The sequence below is a fragment of the Panulirus ornatus genome, chromosome 48, assembly GCF_036320965.1.
Source record: "Panulirus ornatus isolate Po-2019 chromosome 48, ASM3632096v1, whole genome shotgun sequence".
Classification (NCBI taxonomy): Eukaryota; Metazoa; Arthropoda; class Malacostraca; order Decapoda; family Palinuridae; genus Panulirus; species Panulirus ornatus.
In genome coordinates this window covers 21,081,997-21,102,024 of record NC_092271.1, presented here as the reverse complement: position 1 = coordinate 21,102,024, position 20,028 = coordinate 21,081,997, and the positions used below count along the sequence as shown (strand labels likewise).

Sequence of the window (20,028 nt, the reverse complement as noted above, 5' to 3'; positions counted from 1 at the left end):
TTCTATTCCGTCAGCTGTTGCCAACTTTCAGTGTGTGCCTTTGTGTGGTTAAAGGGATCAAGGCAACATTAAAACTAGTTCTGAAAATACTAAAGGCATATTGCCAAACAATTTGAATATCACATTACAAACAAGAGTTATAATGGCAAGCCACTTTTATTTTAAGAAGAAATTTCTCAAAAATTATTGGAAATATTAAATGACATTTTCTGTAACAGTTAACTTTGAAATAATAAATACTCTTACTATAATATCATAGAAAAATATTAATCTTTTGGGCAATATAACCAGATTTTATACATTTAGTATACAAAGGGGTATTTGACATATGACAGGCAAGTATGAAGTAGATGTAATGCTGTATACAAAACTTGTTTTGTAACTAAACAATGATCATGTAAATATCACAAAACATAATATGACATGGCTTATGAAGGCCACCTACCATTGTAGGAAAAGACCAAAAGGAGTGGTTATAATTTCATACAAAAATGCATTTACTTTATCCTATGGGCTTGTAGGTGACCATATTTCTCTCTATATCCAACGCCTGATTTCTTTGGGAACTCTGATCAAGGGGATGGCCATGTCAGGAGAGTCTCTATTTATTCATGTCCGTACATGCGTCCCTCACGTACACCTTTCCATGTGTTCTTCCCCCATATTTTACCCTTCAGTACTCTTCCATTATGTTTCCCTATGTCACATGCAGTCTTTCTCTCACACCAACCCCTTTAATCGTACCTTCATACACTCTCCTTTTAAACTCCATTTCTTGCATTCTTCCCACACGCCCAAACCAACTCAAATTATTACATTTCTTATAGAGAAAATACTGTACTCACAACAACATTCTTTTAATAGATGTGCTTTGTCATTTTTGAGATAATCAGAAGATATACCTTTTAAGTTTCAAGTTTCACTGAATTAACAGAATAGAGACTTACTTTGTTATTGGCATAGTAGTATGTAAACTTTAGTGTAATGACCCTTTTACAAATGATATCCCATAACTATATTCCCAACAGTTTAGGTGCAATAATTTTTGATGATTATGAAATTTAGGCTATAGCAGACAGTATTTGAACTAATGATATTACCTTCAACATTTTCAACTTTTTCTAGTATAATGATAATTTAACAACCCATAACCCAGCACTCTTTCCTTTTTTACAACAATCATGGCAAGGAAAAACATGCCCAATCATGGTCAGCTTGGGTGAAAAGAAAATATGGTACAAGAAAAATTGAAAGATTCTTCAACAGCTCCTCAGATGTTTGAAGATGTGACTACGTGACTCTCAAAGGTTATATGAATAAGAAAGATGAAAAAAAAGAGGATTCCACAGCTTTGTTGTTCCTTGTGTAGCCAGTCTTCACACAAGCTATGAGAGGTAGCAGCCAGACACATGCCAGGGGCCCTCTCCTTCCTTAATGGACACACATATGTATTGCTCAAGAGTGCAGTGGCAGAAATAATATCTGCAGAACAGGAAGAGGACAGCAACATCACAGTGGGCAATAAAGGGATGGTAGGAGAGATGATGCCAGGAGAATTAATGAGATAAAAAGCTTTTGTATGTATATGTGTGTGTGTGGACATGTATGTATATGTATGTGTATGTGGGTGGGTTGGGCCATTCTTTCGTCTGTTTCCTTGCACTACCTCGGGAGACAGCAACAAAGTATAATAATAAGAAAGAAAGCTTTTGATTCTACTTTGGCTAACAGAGATGAATGAAGTATCTTCAAATGTAGGTGAGCAGTACTCCATACAGGGGTGAATAAAGCCCCTGCAGCTATGAAATGCTACTCCTAGGAAAATTATGGCACCGATACAGTAACTACCCCAGCTTTTTGGAAGCAGGCTTTGTCGATTATGTAGGTTTTTAGATCAGTAAAGGATACGGTAATTTCCAGCTTGTTTTGCCCATCAAGTTTATGTTACTTTGGGGATAAGCTATGGTGTTTTGAACAGAGGAAGAACAAGAGACATTTAGAATGCACTGCAGATACAAATTATATTTTTGCACCATGAAATTTAACCAAATTACTGCTTCCCCATTCCAAGATGCTGCTCAGGTCTGAACTGAGTTGATGCATTCACTGCAAGAAAAAGAATAAAATATCACAGTGAGGAAGGAAAAAGTACCAATTTCATGTGTGAAGTGGATGCATCAGTGTAAGAGTGAATGGTTAAAAGCTGAAAGCATTTATGGAGAAAAGAGAACGAGAGAGTAGATAACAGATCAGAACCCAGAAGAACACCAATGCTGTCAGGAAAAGAGAGAGAAGCCACTCTATTAGCAAATACTGCAATGGATCAATGAAAGAGGAAGCTATGCATTAAGGAACAAAGAGAAACAAAAAAGTCAAAGGAAGGAAGCTAAGACTTGTGCCACCTCATCAAATGCTTTAGAGATGTCAAAAGTCATACAAGAGTCACCAATATCCTGAAGGGAAGGGGAATAGAGTATTGTCAAACAGGAGAGAAGATCACCAGATCTTATATTCTTAAAGCCATACTGGTGATGAGAATGAAGGAATTGTGATTTAGTGCTTGAGAGAGTAAGAGTTCAAGAACACTTAAAAGACTTTGGAGGTAACAGAAATGGAAGCAACAGGGAACAAGTTGAAAGGACTAGCATTGGCTGCACCTAGGCATGTTTCCAAGTAGAAAGAGCTGAAGTTTTTATAAAGAAACAAATTGGCTAGTAGGATCAGAGCTAGCTCAGAGGCACATTCCCCTTAAACTAAAGAGTTGTGCCATCTGGGCCATACACTTTGCTCACTTGAAGCTGGGAAAGTACTTGGAAGACCAAATGTGGACAATATAGGGGAGGGCAAAAGTTCTCGTTAATCTGCTGAAACAGTACGCACAACATAATTTCATAAAAATGCAACAAAAATCCTACTGTATCCAGTAAGAACATAAAGACCTACAAAGAAGTAGAGCAAAATATTTTGAATATGATTTTTTCATATGACAGGCACATCCCCAATGTAGAGTTACATGAAAGTAGGAGGAGAATCAACCCAAGCAAATTAAAACCAATCTTCATCACAGTTTGAATAGCTTTAAGGAAATAAAGCCTTGCATAGTCTCATCTTCAATGTAGAGTTACATGAAAGTAGGAGGAGAATCAACCCCAAGCAAATTAAAACAAATCTTCATTACTGTTTGAATAGCTTTGAGGAGGTAAAGCCTTGCATACATAAGTGGCATCAAGTGTGGTAATGGTTCTGACACAAGCACTTTATAACGACTGTAGTACTCGCTAAACCGATGGGAGAGAGAGTGCAAAAACTGTGCAACAGCTGCAGTCTTGAGTTTTCGAGATCCATCTAACATAGCCACAGCCATTTCTTCAGGAATCTCTGGCCATCGAAGAATGTATAACCAAACTAATGCCCACTCCTCCTGTAAGAAAACTGTCTTGGTAAAACTAAACATTACTTTGTAAAACTTTCTGAAAGAAATACAAGCTTTCACCAACCTCAAATATATTCTTCCTTCTGCTTTGCATTCACCTCTGAAATCTCAGAATTCTTATCTTTTGTAAAATCTAATGAATTACAACAACAGTTTACTGATCTCTCTATACACTTAGCTGTAAACTAATATAAAGTTTTAAGAAGAATTTTCTCAAGTGTCCAAAGCACCTTGACACTTGTCCATAACTCACCTAAACATCCGATATATGCCCTTTAGTATGTTTCTAGGCCTTATCTTTTGAAAAGCAGTTTCATAAATGTAAAGAAAGCTTTTCTACTCACATCAGAGGGAAAACTCGTTAGGTACCTTAGATAACATTCAAATATCCATTATCTAGTTTCCTAATCTTGAGACAGTTTTCTTACAATAAGTGTTTGACTCTACTGCCAGGATGTGATAAGTTCATTTCCCAAATAATTGCAAAATTGGAGTATAAAAATGAATATGATCTGAGTAGTTATAGCTGGTCTAAACACGATATCAATTATTAAACAAGTAAAGTTCTTTGGAATTATTTTTCCTTTTGAGGAACTAAAGGGGTTAGAATAACTGACTACATAAATCATTCTCAGTAGGTTTACTGTACAGTGAATAGCAGGAGGGGAGGGTCGCTCTAGTTAGATATGACCTATCTGGCTATGACCTATCTGGCTATCCACCAGAACCCTATCACAGCAATATCAAAGATGGTATACTGGGTAGGAACTTCTGGAAACATTGGTCTAAAGTTGCCCTCTGCCAGTGGCCTGTTAAGGGTGAGGCACTAAATGCTAAGAAGAGGCACCAGATTTCATCAATTATGGAGAGACTTTTGCCATGGACACCCTACTGAGGGAGCTCCCGATTGTGGCCTGTATTCGCCTGTTCCTGGCACTACCTTCCTAAAATAGGATATGGCGATGAAGTATAAAGAACATAATGATAATAACTATGGCACATACTAAAAAGAATAAATTTATTATGTAGTCAACTACACCAGAAGAGTAATGCTTGCTTTTGTTGTGCTACTGACTCTGGAAGCTGACTGAATAATATATGAAAATGCTTATCACAGGCATTGCCTTCTTTCTTTAGACTAACGCTGAATTACTCAGCTTAAATGGTATCTTTTACTGCCATCCCTGGATTGTCCTTCAATTAAGATCTTCCATGACATGAATATTAGCTATGTGGGCAATAAATGAAGTTCACTCGTTCGGCCTTGATGCTCTCTATTTATGTCTTCAAATGACCAAAACTGAATATTGTAAGTGATTTTATACCTGTGCCAGGCTAAAGTCTAATCTTAACTTTTATGCTGGAAAGCTTCCCACATTCTCAAAACTCATGGTTAACATTTCTTAACTTCTGCTGAAGGAAATTCTCAGGCAAGTGAGAATGCTGGTAATGGCTGTAATCGGAACATAAATTATAATTCTGCATTTCCACTTTCTCACTCAAAACATGTATGGCAGACCGGCTTACTTCATTAAAAACAAATGTATTTTGGAACAATGAAGGCTTGAACCTCAACTAAAAGTGCCTTCGTAAACTATGTGCATTTAAATTGTTGGACTTAACAGCTAATAGAGACTAGTGGTCATTAAGCTGTAACCCATACTAGGCATCAAATGTATAAAGCCCATACCTTTATCGTAACAATTTGCAAATGTTATAATTTTAGTGGACTGTATGATCTGATTTTAATGCCAAAACAGGCTATTCTTACAGCTGCTCATTTGGCTGACTTTGAGCTGCTGCTTTTGCTGACTGACTGGCAGCTCATGCTGTCTAAAAGTTTGTTATAAACCTAGTATTCTAAAGAATCACATGAACTTCTTTCACCTCTTTAACCACAGAGAACTCCATATAGATATAATATGAGTAATGGAGAGGATAAACCTGAGTGTGTGCGGCAAGGAGGCTTGAATTACTAGTGATATCATCTTTGTAGCAACTTTGCTAACTAAATGCTTGATATCCTCCTAAATCCAGATAATCTGAATACTAGATCCTCCAGAACCTGGACATCATGAAAACTAGCTGATGTTTGGGTTCTGGATAAAAAATGCCATTCAGGGATTGCAAATATTTTGCTCTGATGGGTGTCAAAACAGAATATTATCTAATATCTAAGGTCAAGATACTATGTGGGTGATGTAACCTTTTATTGAAAATCTGTTTACAAACCCAACATAGAAATACGAAAAGGACACACACTATGTGGTGTGAGATTTTGCATGCAAAACGCAGAATACATTCCATATCTGACAGTTCCACATGCCAGTATGGTCATGTTTGGGAGAATATACTTATGGTTGAAGGGTGGTCAGTTCAATCTACTGTCCCCACAGCTTTCTTTGTGACGTGCGAAATTAAATATTTTTATGACTTACCTCATGGTTAAGAAGAGAGAAATCCACATCATCTGGTGGAGGGAGTGGCAGGACATCTCCTCTGGCTACATATTCTTCAAATGTCTCAAAAATCATGCTGAGACGGGCATAGTTGTACAAGACAAAGGCCCATTCTGTAAAGGAAGTGTAAGAGACTAGATAGACAAGTATAAAGAAAATGAATGATATCAAAATATCAGAATAGCTGTATTCTTAAATACACAGAGCTCAAGAAAGGCACAAAGCTTTAAAACATAATTCATGAACACAATTATACACCAAAATTCATAGCTCCAGAGGGCTCTTAGGAAGCATTATTTCTGTTAAACAAAGATATCTTTAAAATAGAGAATAAATACAGGGGTATGGTTCATCCAAACCATAGATGATGATTAACTGATATTTCAGATATCCAATAAGGAACCACATAAGACTGGTTAACTGAGGGATACTGCAGAGAACACAAATGTTATGACAGATAAGTACATCCTAAGTAAGGCTCGGGCAGAAAGCATATTCTTCAAATACTGGTGATGCAAGTACTTCAGATACCATGTACTTTAGATACTGGTGGATCAAGTAAGGAGCTTTTTTTCTTATTTGATTCTGTTTAAATAACTCTTTTTCCCATTCTTAAGCCATAGTCTTGAAATATAAATGAATGCTTGGGAATATGTATGATTTTTTTCAATTGGATTATTCACCATCAACTCTTGGTGTAATATTGGCTGAGAGTAAACTTGATTAATTCAAAAACTTTTGATTTTGCTAACTTTCCTCTCGACTGAACATGGAGAAGAGAATGATCTAGCACAAAAATCAAGTGCCAACTGGTGGACCATCCACTGAATCCACCGTGGTAACCACAGTTTGAAACACAAGGTGGACACTAAGTTCATGCTTGACCATTCTCTAAACACTTTATTCTTTGTTTATCAGTTCATGATATTAATTAATGCACCATAATGCCAACAGAGGTACAGCACAAGCCCAAATATATTGCAAGTTGACTTGGTCAACCCTGCAACTTAGCCAAAATCTTATGTTAGCGTTTTGACTCAAACTCATGTTACACTGTGAAAATAAATAAATCGCTCCATCACAATGAGATACTGCAAGCAATATACATGTGGAAATGGATATCTACATGGAAGGAAATTTGAAGTAAGAGAGGATATAAAACAAGTACAGCCAAAACCTTTAGCTTAAGAGTTACACACAAATTACTTGCCTATTGTACCACTGCTTCTCTTGATAATGCTGAAAGTGCCCAAAGGAGAATCATCACTCTGATCAAGAGAAACTAGCATCATCTTGAATAGATAAAAGGCAAACATAGCAGTATATGAGTAACTGACAAAACAAGCCTTCTTTCATAATAAATACATAGGAATACTATTTATACCTTTAGTATTTTGAGTAGAGCCATTTACTTCAATTTTTGCAGAATTTGAGTGTGAAACAGAGAGTATTTGAAGCGTCATGCATTGCCTTGCCTGCGCTTCCAAAAATTTGCTCCACTCAGGGCTGCTCACATCACCATGTTTTATCTGAGCTGCACACTTCAGTTCTGCCACTAGAATCCTGCATAAAAATATGAAGGGAAAAACAGTAGTGTAAAAAATATTGTTAAATCCACCTGAATGTAAAGATGTATCAATATTAACATTCAACTAACAAAAACTCTATTCTATGTCTTCATGGAGATAAACAGATATGAGTTTTAATAAGCTCATTTCTCTGATGAAAGAGGAAAGTTACTTCAAAGAATACCAAGAATACCCAGTCTCTAGTTGTCATGTATAATGCACCGAAACCACAGCTCCCTTTCCACATCCAGGCCCCACAAAACTTTCCATGGTTTACCCCAGATGCTTCACATGCCCTGGTTCAATCCACTGACAGCGAGTCAACCCCTGTATACCACATTGTTCCAATTCACTCTATTCCTTGCATGCCTTTCACCCTCCTGCACGTTCAGGCCCCGATCACTCAGAATCTTTTTCCCTCCATCTTTTCACCTCCAATTTGGTCTCCCACTTCTCCTCATTCCCTCCACCTCTGACACATATATCCTCTTTGTCAATCTTTCCTCACTCATTCTCTCCATGTGACCAAACCATTTCAAAACACCCTCTTCTTCTCTCTCAGTCACTATTTTTATTACCACACATCTCTCTTACCCTTTCATTACTTACTCGATCAAACAACCTCACACTACATATTGTCCTCAAACATCTCATTTCCAGCACATCCACCCTCCTCTGCACAACTCTATCTATAGCCCATGCCTCACAACCATATAACACTGTTGGAACCACTATTTCTTCAAACATACCCATTTTTGCTCTCCAAGATAACATTCTCGCCTTCCACACATTTTTCAACTCTCCCAGAACTTTTGCCCCCTCCCCCACCCTATGATTCACTTCCACTTCCATGGTTCCATCCGCTGCCAAATTCACTCCCAGATATCTAAAACACTTCACTTCCTCCAGATTTTCTCCATTCAAACTTGCCTCCCTATTGACTTGTCCCTCAACCTTACTGTACCTAATAACCTTGCTCTTATTCACATTTACTCTCAGCTTTCTTCTTTCACACACTTTACCAAACTCAGTCACCAGCTTCTGCAGTTTCTCACCCAAATCAGCCACCAGCGCTGTATCATCAGCAAACAACAACTGACTCACTTCCCGAGCTCTCTCATCCACAACAGACTGCATACTTGCCCCTCTGTCCAAAACTCTTGCATTCACCTCCCTAACAACCCCATCCATAAACAAATTAAACAACCACGGAGATATCACTCACCCCTGCAGCAAACCAACATTCACTGAGAACCAATCACTTTTCTCTCTTCGTACTCGTACACATGCCTTACATCCTCGATAAAAACTTTTCACTGCTTCTTACAACTTGCCTCCCACACCATGTATTCTTAATACCTTCCACAGAGCATCCCTATTAACTCTATCATATGCCTTCTCCAGATCCATAAATGCTACATACAAATCCATTTGCTTTTCTAAGTATTTATCACATGCATTCTTCAAAGCAAACACCCGATCCACACATCCTCTACCACTAATAAAAAAAATCACAAAATTAGAACATACTTGCAATAATCTTCTTCAGAACCATTCCATGGTTTTCCACTCTTCAAATCAACTATAGGTTTGATTTGTAAGCTTCTTGAAATGTTCTCTCTACCTGGTGAACCTTCGGTTATCAAAAGATGAATAGATGGACCATCTTCATCTTTACAGCAGTATGTTGGTGATAATTTTCCTTTTTTAATTGCAGCATTTGATTCTTCTTGTCTATCATCACTGTTTACAACCCCCTTTTGCAGCCCCTTCTCATTGTCTGTGTTCAAAAGTTCTGGTTTTACACTGCTTTGAACTGTTCTTACATCATCAGCATCATTTAATTTCCCTGAAATGATATCATCACTGATTTCTCCTTGAACACCTATATCAGCATTACCAATGCTTGCATCTAATGAGCACTGTTTAGGAATACTGCTTCCAGGCCCAATATCACCATCTATGTAGAACAGGTCTTCAAGTAATCCCTTGTCATTTTCTTGATGCATCTCCAGTTCCTCTTTATTCACAAAATGAAAATCATCAGCAATTTCCTTCTCTTGCTCCTGAGGTTGTACCTCTGGCAAAGAATAATACTTTTCTTCTGATTCTAATTCTTCACCACTTTCACTGCTTGGGAATAACTCATTGGCAAACTCCCTTCCCATCCAAGTGTGCAAAGGTAGTGAAGAACATATTGCCTCTGAATGCAGCTCTTGATTTTCAAATTCAGCTTTGTCAACTGAGCCTTTCTTCACATAAGGTGATCTCAATGGAAATGAAGATGATGCCACTGTTTGAAAGTCATTTAATAAGAAGGCGTGAAATTTCTTACATGCTTCCTTCTTTTGATTATTGTTAAGCTGAAGGAAGTCTTCAAAACTCTCAATAAAACCTTTCATTTCACTTTCCTTTTCCAATGGGTTATGTTTTTCAAAATATGATGAAGTGACTTTCTTTATTAACTGCACATCTTCATAATTCATAGTATCCTCCTCAACTATTCCTTGTTTTTCAGGTGGTGAGAGGGCCCAAGAACAAGATGGTTTACATGTTTCTGAAGGGTACAGAGTTGCTCCAAATATATCAGTAGTATTTGAGTGACTCTTTTCAATTGTTGCTTTTCTTGACTTTTTATCTATTCCTTTCTCTGACCAAAGTTCTTCATGGTCCACAGTGATTAATTCCTCTGATGATCTATTCTCTGATTCATGTACTTGTGAATTTGATTCATTTTCCCTACTTTCTTGCGACTGTGACGATCTACTCTCTGATTCATGTACTTGAGGATTTGATTCATTTTCCCTACTTTTTTGCAACTTTGACGATCTATTCTCTGATTTATGTACTTGTGGACCTGATTCATTTTCACTGTCTTGCAACTTCACCTCCCCACCAGAAAATTTTGCCACTCTCAGCATATAATTGATAAGTTTCAATGTACGCAATTCAGCTATGGACTCCTGGTGACACTCAGGGACTTTGTAGACGAGCAACACTCCAGCCTGTTGCAGATGAAAACACAGAGTAGTTATTACTGGAATTTCTTTCAAGACAATGAATATCAAATAAACCTAGCTGATACAGACAGTTGCTAAACTTAATTGCAAGCTCAAATGATCCATCTACAACATTCACTTTTGTGCTCATTAATTAATATGTTCATATCCATTATGCATATAGTAATATCCTATTACATAGGAGGGTGGCTTGTGAAAAAGCTTCTTACAGTGTAATAAAATCAAATTTCTGCAGATTCCTCCTTTCTCATACCTTAGCTCCAATTCATTTTCAGTCTAATTGGTACCTGGTCATTGCTGGACATATTATTTTTCCTTAATGCTAGGTGCACTAGAAAAAATATTTAAAAATCTAAATTACTGTGCATTGAGTAACTTTCTCATAGGATATCAAACCAGTTTCTTAAGCTATTCTCTTATACTAACTATTACAATTGTATACTTCTCTAGAAATATTCTGTCATGCTAAGTATATGCTAAACATGACAATACTTGTAATCTGAATATGAATCATCTAAAAGGATAATTCTCCTTACCTTTCTGAGCAATTTTGAGACTCCATATTCCAACCCAGCAAGTGTCAGTTTCTTGATTGTGTTTTGTATTATTTTCACTCTATCAAATCTTATGCGCAATAAATCATTATCCACCCATACTTGTGAGATGAATGAGTCAGTTGCTAACATAGCTAACTCTATTGCCTGGAAAAAAGAAGGCTGTGATGAATGTAGCACTGATGTGTATTACAAGAAGATGAAATGAGGAGGAAGTAAAGGTGTGTGTGATAGCAATGTGAAGCTAAGAAAACGAAAAAAATCATTAAGAAAATATGTGAGGTTTCTGTAAAAGATTTTGGTAAATGAAAATAAGGACATAATTAAAGGAGAAGTAAAAGAAGTGTAATAAAAGTGAGAAGTTGATAAGCGAAGAAATGGAAAAATAAGATGAAGATTTTACAATAAAGTTGAGTGCCACATAAATCATTAGTAGCCTACTACCAGAGCTGGAAAAAATTACACATCTCAATCACCCATTAGCCGTCATGTAAAGTACCAGTCATGTAAAGTACACATACAATATGTCAATTTGGTGTTACCATGCATACATGACAACTATTCTCGTATGTTTATATTTTTTGTGACTAGAAAATTTCTTGTTTATTTATTATAGTAGGTAAAGTTCGGCCTTTGTAAATAATATGTAAATATCAGTGGTATGAGTGTTGTGTGCATAGCATAGTGTGATATCACATCAGAAAAGGAACCATGAGTTTGTACTTTTCTTAAGAGTATACTGTGTGAACTCATGCCTGGAAAAAGAAAAGAAGTTATCATGAAGATACACAGCATCAATGCAGCCAGTCTGGTTTCTCCCTGTCAGCTCAACACTTAGTCTTCTGATATAAAAGTATGTATACTAATTTTAGGAGTATTTCTTTAAAAAATATATTACACATACACACATAGGGAAAAAAAGACAGATTTATTTTACACAACGGACGAGAGCCACCTAATAGAAAATACACGTTTTGAAGTCATGCTCCTTTACATATAAAAATCTGTAGGTTCTCTAGTCAGCATTGGATCTGAAACAGGTGGAGCTTCTAACTGTTTTAGCTTGAACTATTCATACAGTGTGGTTTTAGCTGCTCTAATTTAAGTTTTGCTATTCTTTTGTTTAGAAAAGGCAATCTTCAAATCCAATCCAGCAAAAATACTTAAACAGCAATTCTTTCTGGTGAAATACTCTTAATTATCTGCTCAGAGTTCTCTTCATTATATTCCATTAGGTTCTCTTTAGCTCCTTTGTCCACAAATAATCAGGTCTCTATAATTTTCCTTAATATTCTTCAAAACACACTGTTTTACAAGTTTCATCAGTCTTCTTCAACACAAACTGTTTTACTTACTTTCATTTCATCATCAAAACACCTGATTATGCTCTTTACTACATCCCCATTTGTGTCTGATATTGTACTCCTTTCCCCATACTGCAAAGCTTTACAACTCATTACCCCCTCATTTCTTTTCCAGCAGATATGAAATGCCCCTTTTTAAAAGGCTTATTTTCTATTTCTTCCAAAACTCTTACAATATTTTTAATCTTTGCTTTTTATTTTTCCAACTCTAACCACTCTTCATACCCAACTTGATGCCTATCCTCATTGTAGACTTTCATTTATAAATGAAGCCACAAACTTAGAATAAACATTTTATAAGATTTTAAGTGGATGAGTGCATTTCGACGATCAAGGTACAAAATCAAACAATCAACACTGTCAGCAGAATTTTTATCACAAAATTTTTACTCACTTTGAGATTCTCGTCCGAGGGGTCTTCCATGAAACGTCCTAAGTTACTTTTTGGACCTGTCATTTCCTTTAGTTTTGGAGACTTCATAGGGAGGACAATGTCACCTTCAAGTAAACGCTCTAAATTTCCTGAAATTGATTTTAAAAGTATGTGTCACAAATGATTTATTCAATAGGATAATAAAGATGAAATAAAGACAGAAGTAAAAGGGATTTAAGATAAGGCTTTGTTACCTATCAACGAATTAGATATCTGGGAGTAGACTAAGCTGTGAATGGAACCACGGAAGCAGAAGTGAGTCACAGGGTGGGGGAAGAGGTGAAGGTTCTGGGAGCATTGAAGAATGTGTGGAAGGTGAGAACATTATCTCAGAGCAAAAATGGGTATGTTTAAAGGAATAGTAGTTCCAACAATGTTATGTGGTTGCAATGCACAGGCTATAGATAGGGTTGTACAGAGGAGGGTGGATGTGTTGGAAATAAAATGGTTGTGGACAATATGTGGTGTGAGGTGGTTTTATCTAGTAAGTAATGAAATGGTAAGAGAGATGTGTGGTAATAAAAAGAGTGTGGGTGAGAGAGTAGGAGAGAGTGTGCTGAAATGGTTTGGATACATGGAGAGAATGAGTGATGAAAGATTGACAAAGAGGGTATATGTGTCAGAGGTGGAGGGAACAAGGAGAAGCAGGAGACCAAATTGGAGGTGGAAGGATGGAGTGAAAAAGATTTTGAGCGATGAGGGCCTGAACATACAGGAGGGTGAAAAGCGTGCAAGGAATAGAGTGAATTGGAATGATGTGGTATACTGGGGTCAATGTGCTGTCAATGGACTGAACCTGGGCATGTGAAGCGTCTGGGGTAAACCATGGAAAGGTCTGCGGGGCCTGGATGTGGAAAGGGAGCTGTGGTTTCGGGCATTATTACATGACAGCGAGAGACTGAGTGTATGTGTATATATTTGTGCATGTATGGGCATTTATGTTTATATATGTGTACATGAGTGGATGGGCCATTCTCCATCTGTTTCCTGGTGCTACCTCGCTGATGTGGGAAATGGTGATCAAGTATAATAAATAAATAACAAATGATACAGCTCATTCTATACAACACATATCTCTAGCCTCACTGTATATTCAGGTGCAGATACCCCAAAGCATCCTTCATTCCATCCTGCCATCTTCCTCTTCTGCCTGTTCCCCTTGCTCCCTCAATTTCTGACACACAGATCCTCTTTGTCTGTCTTTCTTCATTTATCCTTATCCTGGTACAATAACTCAGCTTTTAATTCAAAATAACATATATGAAATTCTACTGCCAGGAAAGAGATAGGACACTTTCTAGACTTTGCTAAAGCATCAAACACAGTAAACTATAGTTTTATTAAAGAAAGTACAAAAATAAAATATAAAAGGAAAACTAGGAAACTACTTACTCTAAAATTATTCAAATATTTTTTGTCTTCTCATTTCTCCCTCCCTTTAACTCTTTTCATCTTTCAATTATGGCCTATTTTGAAGATAATTTTTATTTATAACTGAAGACTCCAGAATAAAAAAAAAATCTTTCCAGCCCCCAGTTCCTACTCCCTTTGAGTCACCATCTACGACACGTAGGGCAGTATTCTTTCTCCTCTATCCCTAGGGATGCTATTATTATTATTATTATCATGAATGTCGGTTTGTGGCAAGGGTGCATGAAGTCTCCAAAGTTGTTTGATTTGTTTATGGATGGGGTGGCTAGGGAGATGAATGCAAGAGTTTTGGAGAGAGGAGCAAGTATGCAGTCTGTTGTGGATGAGAGGGCTTGGGAAGTGAGTCAGTTTTTGTTTGCTGATGATACAGCACTGATGGCTGATTATGATGAGAAACTGCAGAAGCTGGTGACTGAGTTTGGTAAAGTGTGTGAAAGAAGAAAGCTGAGAGTAAATGTGAATAAGAGCAAGGTTATTAGGTACAGTAGGGTTGGGGAACAAGTAAATAGAGAGGTAAGTTTGGTTGGAGAAAAACTGGAGGAAGTGAAGTGTTTTAGATATCTGGGAGTGGATTTGGCAGCGAATGGAACCATGGAAGCGGAAGTGAGTCACAGGGTGGGGGAGGGGGCGAAGGTTCTGGGAGCATTGAAGAATGTGTGGAAGGCAAGAACGTTATCTTGGAGAGCAAAAATGGTTATGTTTGAAGGAATAGTGGTTCCAACAATGTTATATGGTTGCGAGGCTTAGGCTATAAATAGGGTTGTGCGGAGAGGGGTGTATGTGTTGGAAATGAGATGATTGAGAACAATATGTGGTGTGAGGTGGTTTAATCGAGTAAGTAATGAAAGGGTAAGAGAGATGTGTGGTAATAAAAAGAGTGTGGTTGAGAGAGCAGAAGAGGGTGTATAGAAATGGTTTGGTCACATGGAGAGAATGAGTGAGGAAAGATTGACAAAGAGGATATATATGTCACAGGTGGAGGGAATGAGAAGTGTGGGACCAAACTGGAGGTGGAAGGATGGAGTGAAAAAGATTTTGAGCGATTGGGGCCTGAACATGCAGAAGGGTGAAAGGTGTGCAAGGAACAGAGTAAATTGGAATGATGTGGTATACCGGGGTCGACGTGCTGTCATTGGATTGAACCAGGGCATGTGATGTGTCTGGGGCAAACCATGGAAAGTTGTGTGGGGCCTGGATGTGGAAAGGGAGCTGTGGTTTCGGGCATTATTGCGTGGCAGCTAGAGACTGAGTGTGAACGAATGGGGCCTTTGTTGTCTTTTCCTAGTGCTACCTCGCACACATGAGGGGGGAGGGGGAAGGTATTCCATGTGTGGCAAGGTGGCGATAGGAGTGAATGGGGGCAGACAGTGTGAATTGTGTGCATGGGTATATATGTATGTGTCTGTGTATGTATATATATGTGTACATTGAGATGTATAGGTATGTATATTTGCGTGTGTGGACGTGTGTGTGTATACATTGTGTATGGGGGTGGGTTGAGCCATTTCTTTCGTCTGTTTCCTTGCGCTACCTCGCAAACGCGGGAGACAGCGACAAAGCAAAATAAAATAAAAATAAAATATATATATATATATATATATATATATATATATATATATATATATATATATATATATATATATATATATATTATACTTTGTCGCTGTCTCCTACATTAGCAATGTAGCGCAAGGAAACAGATGAAAGAATGGCCCAACCCACCCACATACACATGTATATACATACACGTCCACACACAGCACATATACATACCTATACATCTCAACGTATACATATATATTCATTCAGAGACATATACATAAATACATGTGTACATAATTCATGCTATCTGCCCTTATATATATATATATATATATATATATATATATATATATATATATATATATATATATATATATATATATATATTTTATTTATTATACTTTGTCGCTGTACATATACATGTACATATTTTATCCCTGGGGATAGGGGAGAAAGAATACTTCCCATGTATTCCCCGCATGTCGTAGAAGGCCACTAAAAGGGAAGGAAGCGGGGGGCTGAAATCCTCCCCTCTCGTTTTTGGTTTTCCTAATGAAGGAACAGAGGAGGGGGCCATGTGAGGATATGCCCTCAAAGGCTCGGTCCTCTGTTCTTGCGCTACCTTGCTGATGGGGGAAATGGCGAATAGTATGAAAAAAAAACAAAAAAACATGTACATATTCATACTTGCTTGCCTTCATCCATTCCTGCCACCACTCTGTCCCACAGGAAACAGCATTGCCACCCCTGCATCAGCGAGGTAGTGCCAGGAAAACAGACAAAAAAAGACACATTCATTCACTCTCAGTCTCTAGCTGTCATGTGTAATGCACTGAAACCACAGTTCCCTATCCTCATCCAAGCCCCACAGACCTTTTCGTGGTTTACCCGAGACATTTAACATGTCTTAGTTCTGTCCGTTGACAGCACATCAACCTCAGTATACCACATTGTTCCAATTCACTCTATTCTTTGAACTGGAACAATGTTGTATACCAGGGTCAACGTGCTGTCAATGGTCAATATTGAACCAGGGCATGTGAAACGTCTAGGGTAAACCATGGAAAGGTCTGCGGGGCCTGGATGTGGATATATTGTTAAAAAAAGAACTATGCAGTATGATTCAATCTTTACCTCTTTTGGCAACATCCATAAAAGTCTCAATCTGGGCCTGAGTAGGGTTCTTATTATTCACGCTCTTGAGAAAGTGCTCCATCAATAAGTATATAATATTATGGTCCATGATGAAAAGTCCTGGAAATATATATAAAAAGTTTATTTTAATATTTTTCAGATAGTACATCATTAGTAAACAATGCATACTCTATAATTTAGTCATTATTAGGAAATCAGAATTTGGACCTCCCAACCCTCACTGTTTCCAGTGAGGGAAAGTATTGGCCTTTCCCACCCTTCAGTATTCAATGAATCATAGTAATGGCACTTAATCATTACAGGCTCGTCTCTGACCTATCAAGAGACAGCCACAGAGATAGTCATTGATTTACTCTTCCAAGCACCCTAACAGCACGGAATTTGCAAATTACAGGTATCAGAGTTGGTACAAAGAAAGTTTTTTGAGATAAAGAAAAGCAGGGCATGGTAAGGAAACCAGGAAAGTGTTGCTCATGGAACACTGCTTAGGAGGGAAAAGGTTTTTCAATTTTCAAAACCTACATCTCTCTCCTTGGCAGTCTATTTCAGGACCATGAAAATGGAGATTTTAGATATACAAGTTAAATCCAAAAAAAAAAAAGGAAGTAACTTCATTGGTAATTCAAAAGTAAAGTGGAATCCCAAGAGCCACACAAGTAGATTTGCAACATCAAAAAGAAGGTACTGTTTGACGAAGTGGATAGATAAGTGTCAGACTGACATTTTCCATTTCCTATATTAAAAGGAATTATTGAGCTCTGCCCATGGGAGTTACATAACAAATGAAAATTCACTTTAGCGAGGCTGTATCTTTGAGAGTACTGTCTCATGAAAGATCTCACTCCAGAGGAGTCTATTTCCTTGTTACTGTAAGTAGTGTAGCCTTTAGAAAGGTCCTGGGTAACACGAGGATTATTTTATAGAAACTGTTCCTAACATAATCATAAATATAAAAAATAAAGTATAATAACGGCTTCTGTGGCAACTTTTCCTCAGATCATGTGCTCTGGTGTACAATACAGATTGAGCCAATAAAACAGGTTTTTATCCCTTAAACTGAGATGCACTATTGCTTTTCCTTCTAAGAGAATATGAGAGGAATGAGGATGCCCAGTAGAACTAATCCTTTTAAGAAAGAGTAACAAAGTACCAAACTTGAGTCTTCCCCCCAGCATTTTCCTTTAAAGAGACAGACTTAAAAACAGTTTTCTTCACGCAGATGGTTCTAGAAATTCTAACAATAGGGAATTTCTGTATTGTCACAAGTGAAAAAGAAAGCCACATAGGGATGAGGATTACAATTCTAACTGCTCTCCCTTATCAAGAGAAGGAACAACCTGTCTTCTGCACTGTTGCTTAGATATCAGATATTGCATAAAAAAAATGAGGGGAGAAAGAATAGAAGAGGTGACAGAATCTAGGTATTTAGGGGCCATCTTGGGTAAGTTTGCTGATATTGATGGAGAAAGGGAAAGAGTAGTTCAGGGCAGAAAAGTCAGTGGGTCCCTTAACAGAATAATGACAGGTTGAGGTATAAGCATGGAAATGAAGGATTCAGTGTTAGCACAGACCTCCCAACCTTGACCTATGCAGCCAAAACATGGACAAGGAATGAGTCTGAGGTCATGAATCCAGGCTGTGGAAGTGAGATATTCGAGTGGAGCAAGTGGTATGACTAGATGGAATGATGGGGTGTTTGAAAGGTTTGGCATGGCAGGGAATTCAATTACTTATTATCTTACTGATCTATGAAAAATAATTCTCAGAATCATGTTTCACAAGTGTTACTGTATTCCCTAATCATAACACTAAAATTGCAGAGTAAAATCACTCAAAATTCCAGGACGTTTACCATCACTCTCAACTTAGTTTTCATGCGTAGCTATAATGTCAATTGATTAAATAAACATCAAAACCAATGCCATTACCAATTTTCAGGGAAATTAATCAATAAATAAAGATCGAAGTAATGCTGTGCCAGACTATATCCTCTACAGAGTACTGTAAAGTATCATGGCAAATTATAATCAGTGATACTGAAAAGCCACTTTGGTTGTGTCCCTATACTAGAATATTACATAAATCTCTTCCTACAAGAAGTAAAACGATACTAATCTAGGTTAGAGGTTTAGGAAAAGTTCAGCTAGGTTAGTTTAGGATTTAAATAATGTTTAGCTTGGTTAGGTTAGCTAATTTGTATTAGGGTTTTATCCTTTATCTCACAATTTCCCTCTACTTGAAAACCCTGTCTTCCAGGTAGATGCCAGGCTAAGCTGGGATTCACGAGGAAGTCAGGCAGCTTAAGTACAGAAGCTAAGCATCCTGGGGTTAAGGTGAAACACGGCTGCCTTGTGAGCCAGGTACATCCTACGCAGTGTGGGGTCCAGGTAGAAGCTAGGTAGCCTAGGATCCAGAAAGTTAAGCAACCTGGGGATACGAAGGAAGCCTGGGATCCAGTTATAAGACAGTCAGCCTTGGTCGATGTGGATACCAGGTTAACTGGAGACCAAGTAGAAGTCAGGCAGCCTAGGGTCCTTGCTGAAGCTTGGCAGCCCGGTAGTGTGACATGCTGGGGAATTAAAAAGTTATGCACACTGTATCCATATACAAGCTAGACATCCTAATACGCAACATAAGGCTCAAGAAGAGCCCTATGCCTGCTAGTGAAGATGTTTTGAAAATTGTAGTTCATGAAATGAATAATTTGATATATAAATCTTATCATAATACACTAAAGTTCTTCAGGAATAACTATTAATCGTGTACCAATAATAACGTATAATTTACCTCAATCTTTAGATGACAGACAATAAAGGCATTCTTTTCGACTATCCCTGAACTTCAGAGTGAGGCAGAGTCCAAGTTCCAGGGTTTGCTGATATCAATAATATCATCCAGATTTCCACCTTCAATGAAAGACTGAGAATGATGTCAATACGGAAACTTCTAATTGAAAATATAATAAGTTTTACTCACTACTCATCAAAATGTCTGAATTCAAATGTCTGGTCTGACAACACCGCTGTAACAACAACAACAACAAATACATTGACCCTCACAGAGAACGTC

At 37.6% G+C, this 20,028-nt stretch overlaps 2 protein-coding genes across 5 annotated transcripts in view; one reads left to right on the top strand and one right to left on the bottom strand.

The window, feature by feature from the left end:
* LOC139763816 (protein FRA10AC1 homolog) overlaps positions 1 to 10,118 on the top strand; it is a 26,138-nt gene extending 16,020 nt beyond the window's left edge. Inside the window, exon 7 of the mRNA XM_071690100.1 lies at positions 9,979 to 10,118. The gene's annotated coding sequence lies outside the window, so the exon portion shown is untranslated. The remainder of the gene's footprint in view (positions 1 to 9,978) is intronic.
* LOC139763814 (uncharacterized) lies at positions 278 to 20,028 on the bottom strand. Of its 4 annotated transcripts, none has more exons than XM_071690092.1 (9): positions 19,747 to 20,003; positions 19,387 to 19,528; positions 16,939 to 17,058; positions 12,793 to 12,920; positions 11,017 to 11,181; positions 8,991 to 10,465; positions 7,277 to 7,455; positions 5,872 to 6,005; positions 278 to 3,421 (listed from the first exon to the last, which is right to left on the bottom strand). In XM_071690092.1, the coding sequence occupies exons 3-9, from the start codon at positions 17,045 to 17,047 to the stop codon at positions 3,122 to 3,124; spliced, it is 2,490 nt and encodes an 829-aa protein (XP_071546193.1). In that variant the 5' UTR covers positions 17,048 to 17,058; positions 19,387 to 19,528; positions 19,747 to 20,003; the 3' UTR covers positions 278 to 3,121. The 4 variants fall into 4 exon arrangements, with proteins under 4 accessions (XP_071546193.1, XP_071546195.1, XP_071546192.1 ...); XM_071690094.1 differs by having other exon boundaries at positions 19,451 to 19,528; XM_071690091.1 differs by lacking the exon at positions 19,387 to 19,528 and having other exon boundaries at positions 19,936 to 20,028.

Excerpts from the sequence above, each read along its gene's own strand:
- LOC139763814 (XM_071690091.1), bottom strand. The coding sequence starts at position 20,008 with ATGTATTTGTTGTTGTTGTTGTTACAGCGGTGTTGTCAGACCAGACAT. Across the intron at positions 10,466-11,016 it reads TCTCAAAATTGCTCAGAAAG|GCTGGAGTGTTGCTCGTCTA; the intron begins GTAAGGAGAATT and ends CATCTGCAACAG. Across the intron at positions 7,456-8,990 it reads TCTGAAGAAGATTATTGCAA|GATTCTAGTGGCAGAACTGA; the intron begins GTATGTTCTAAT and ends ATTTTTATGCAG.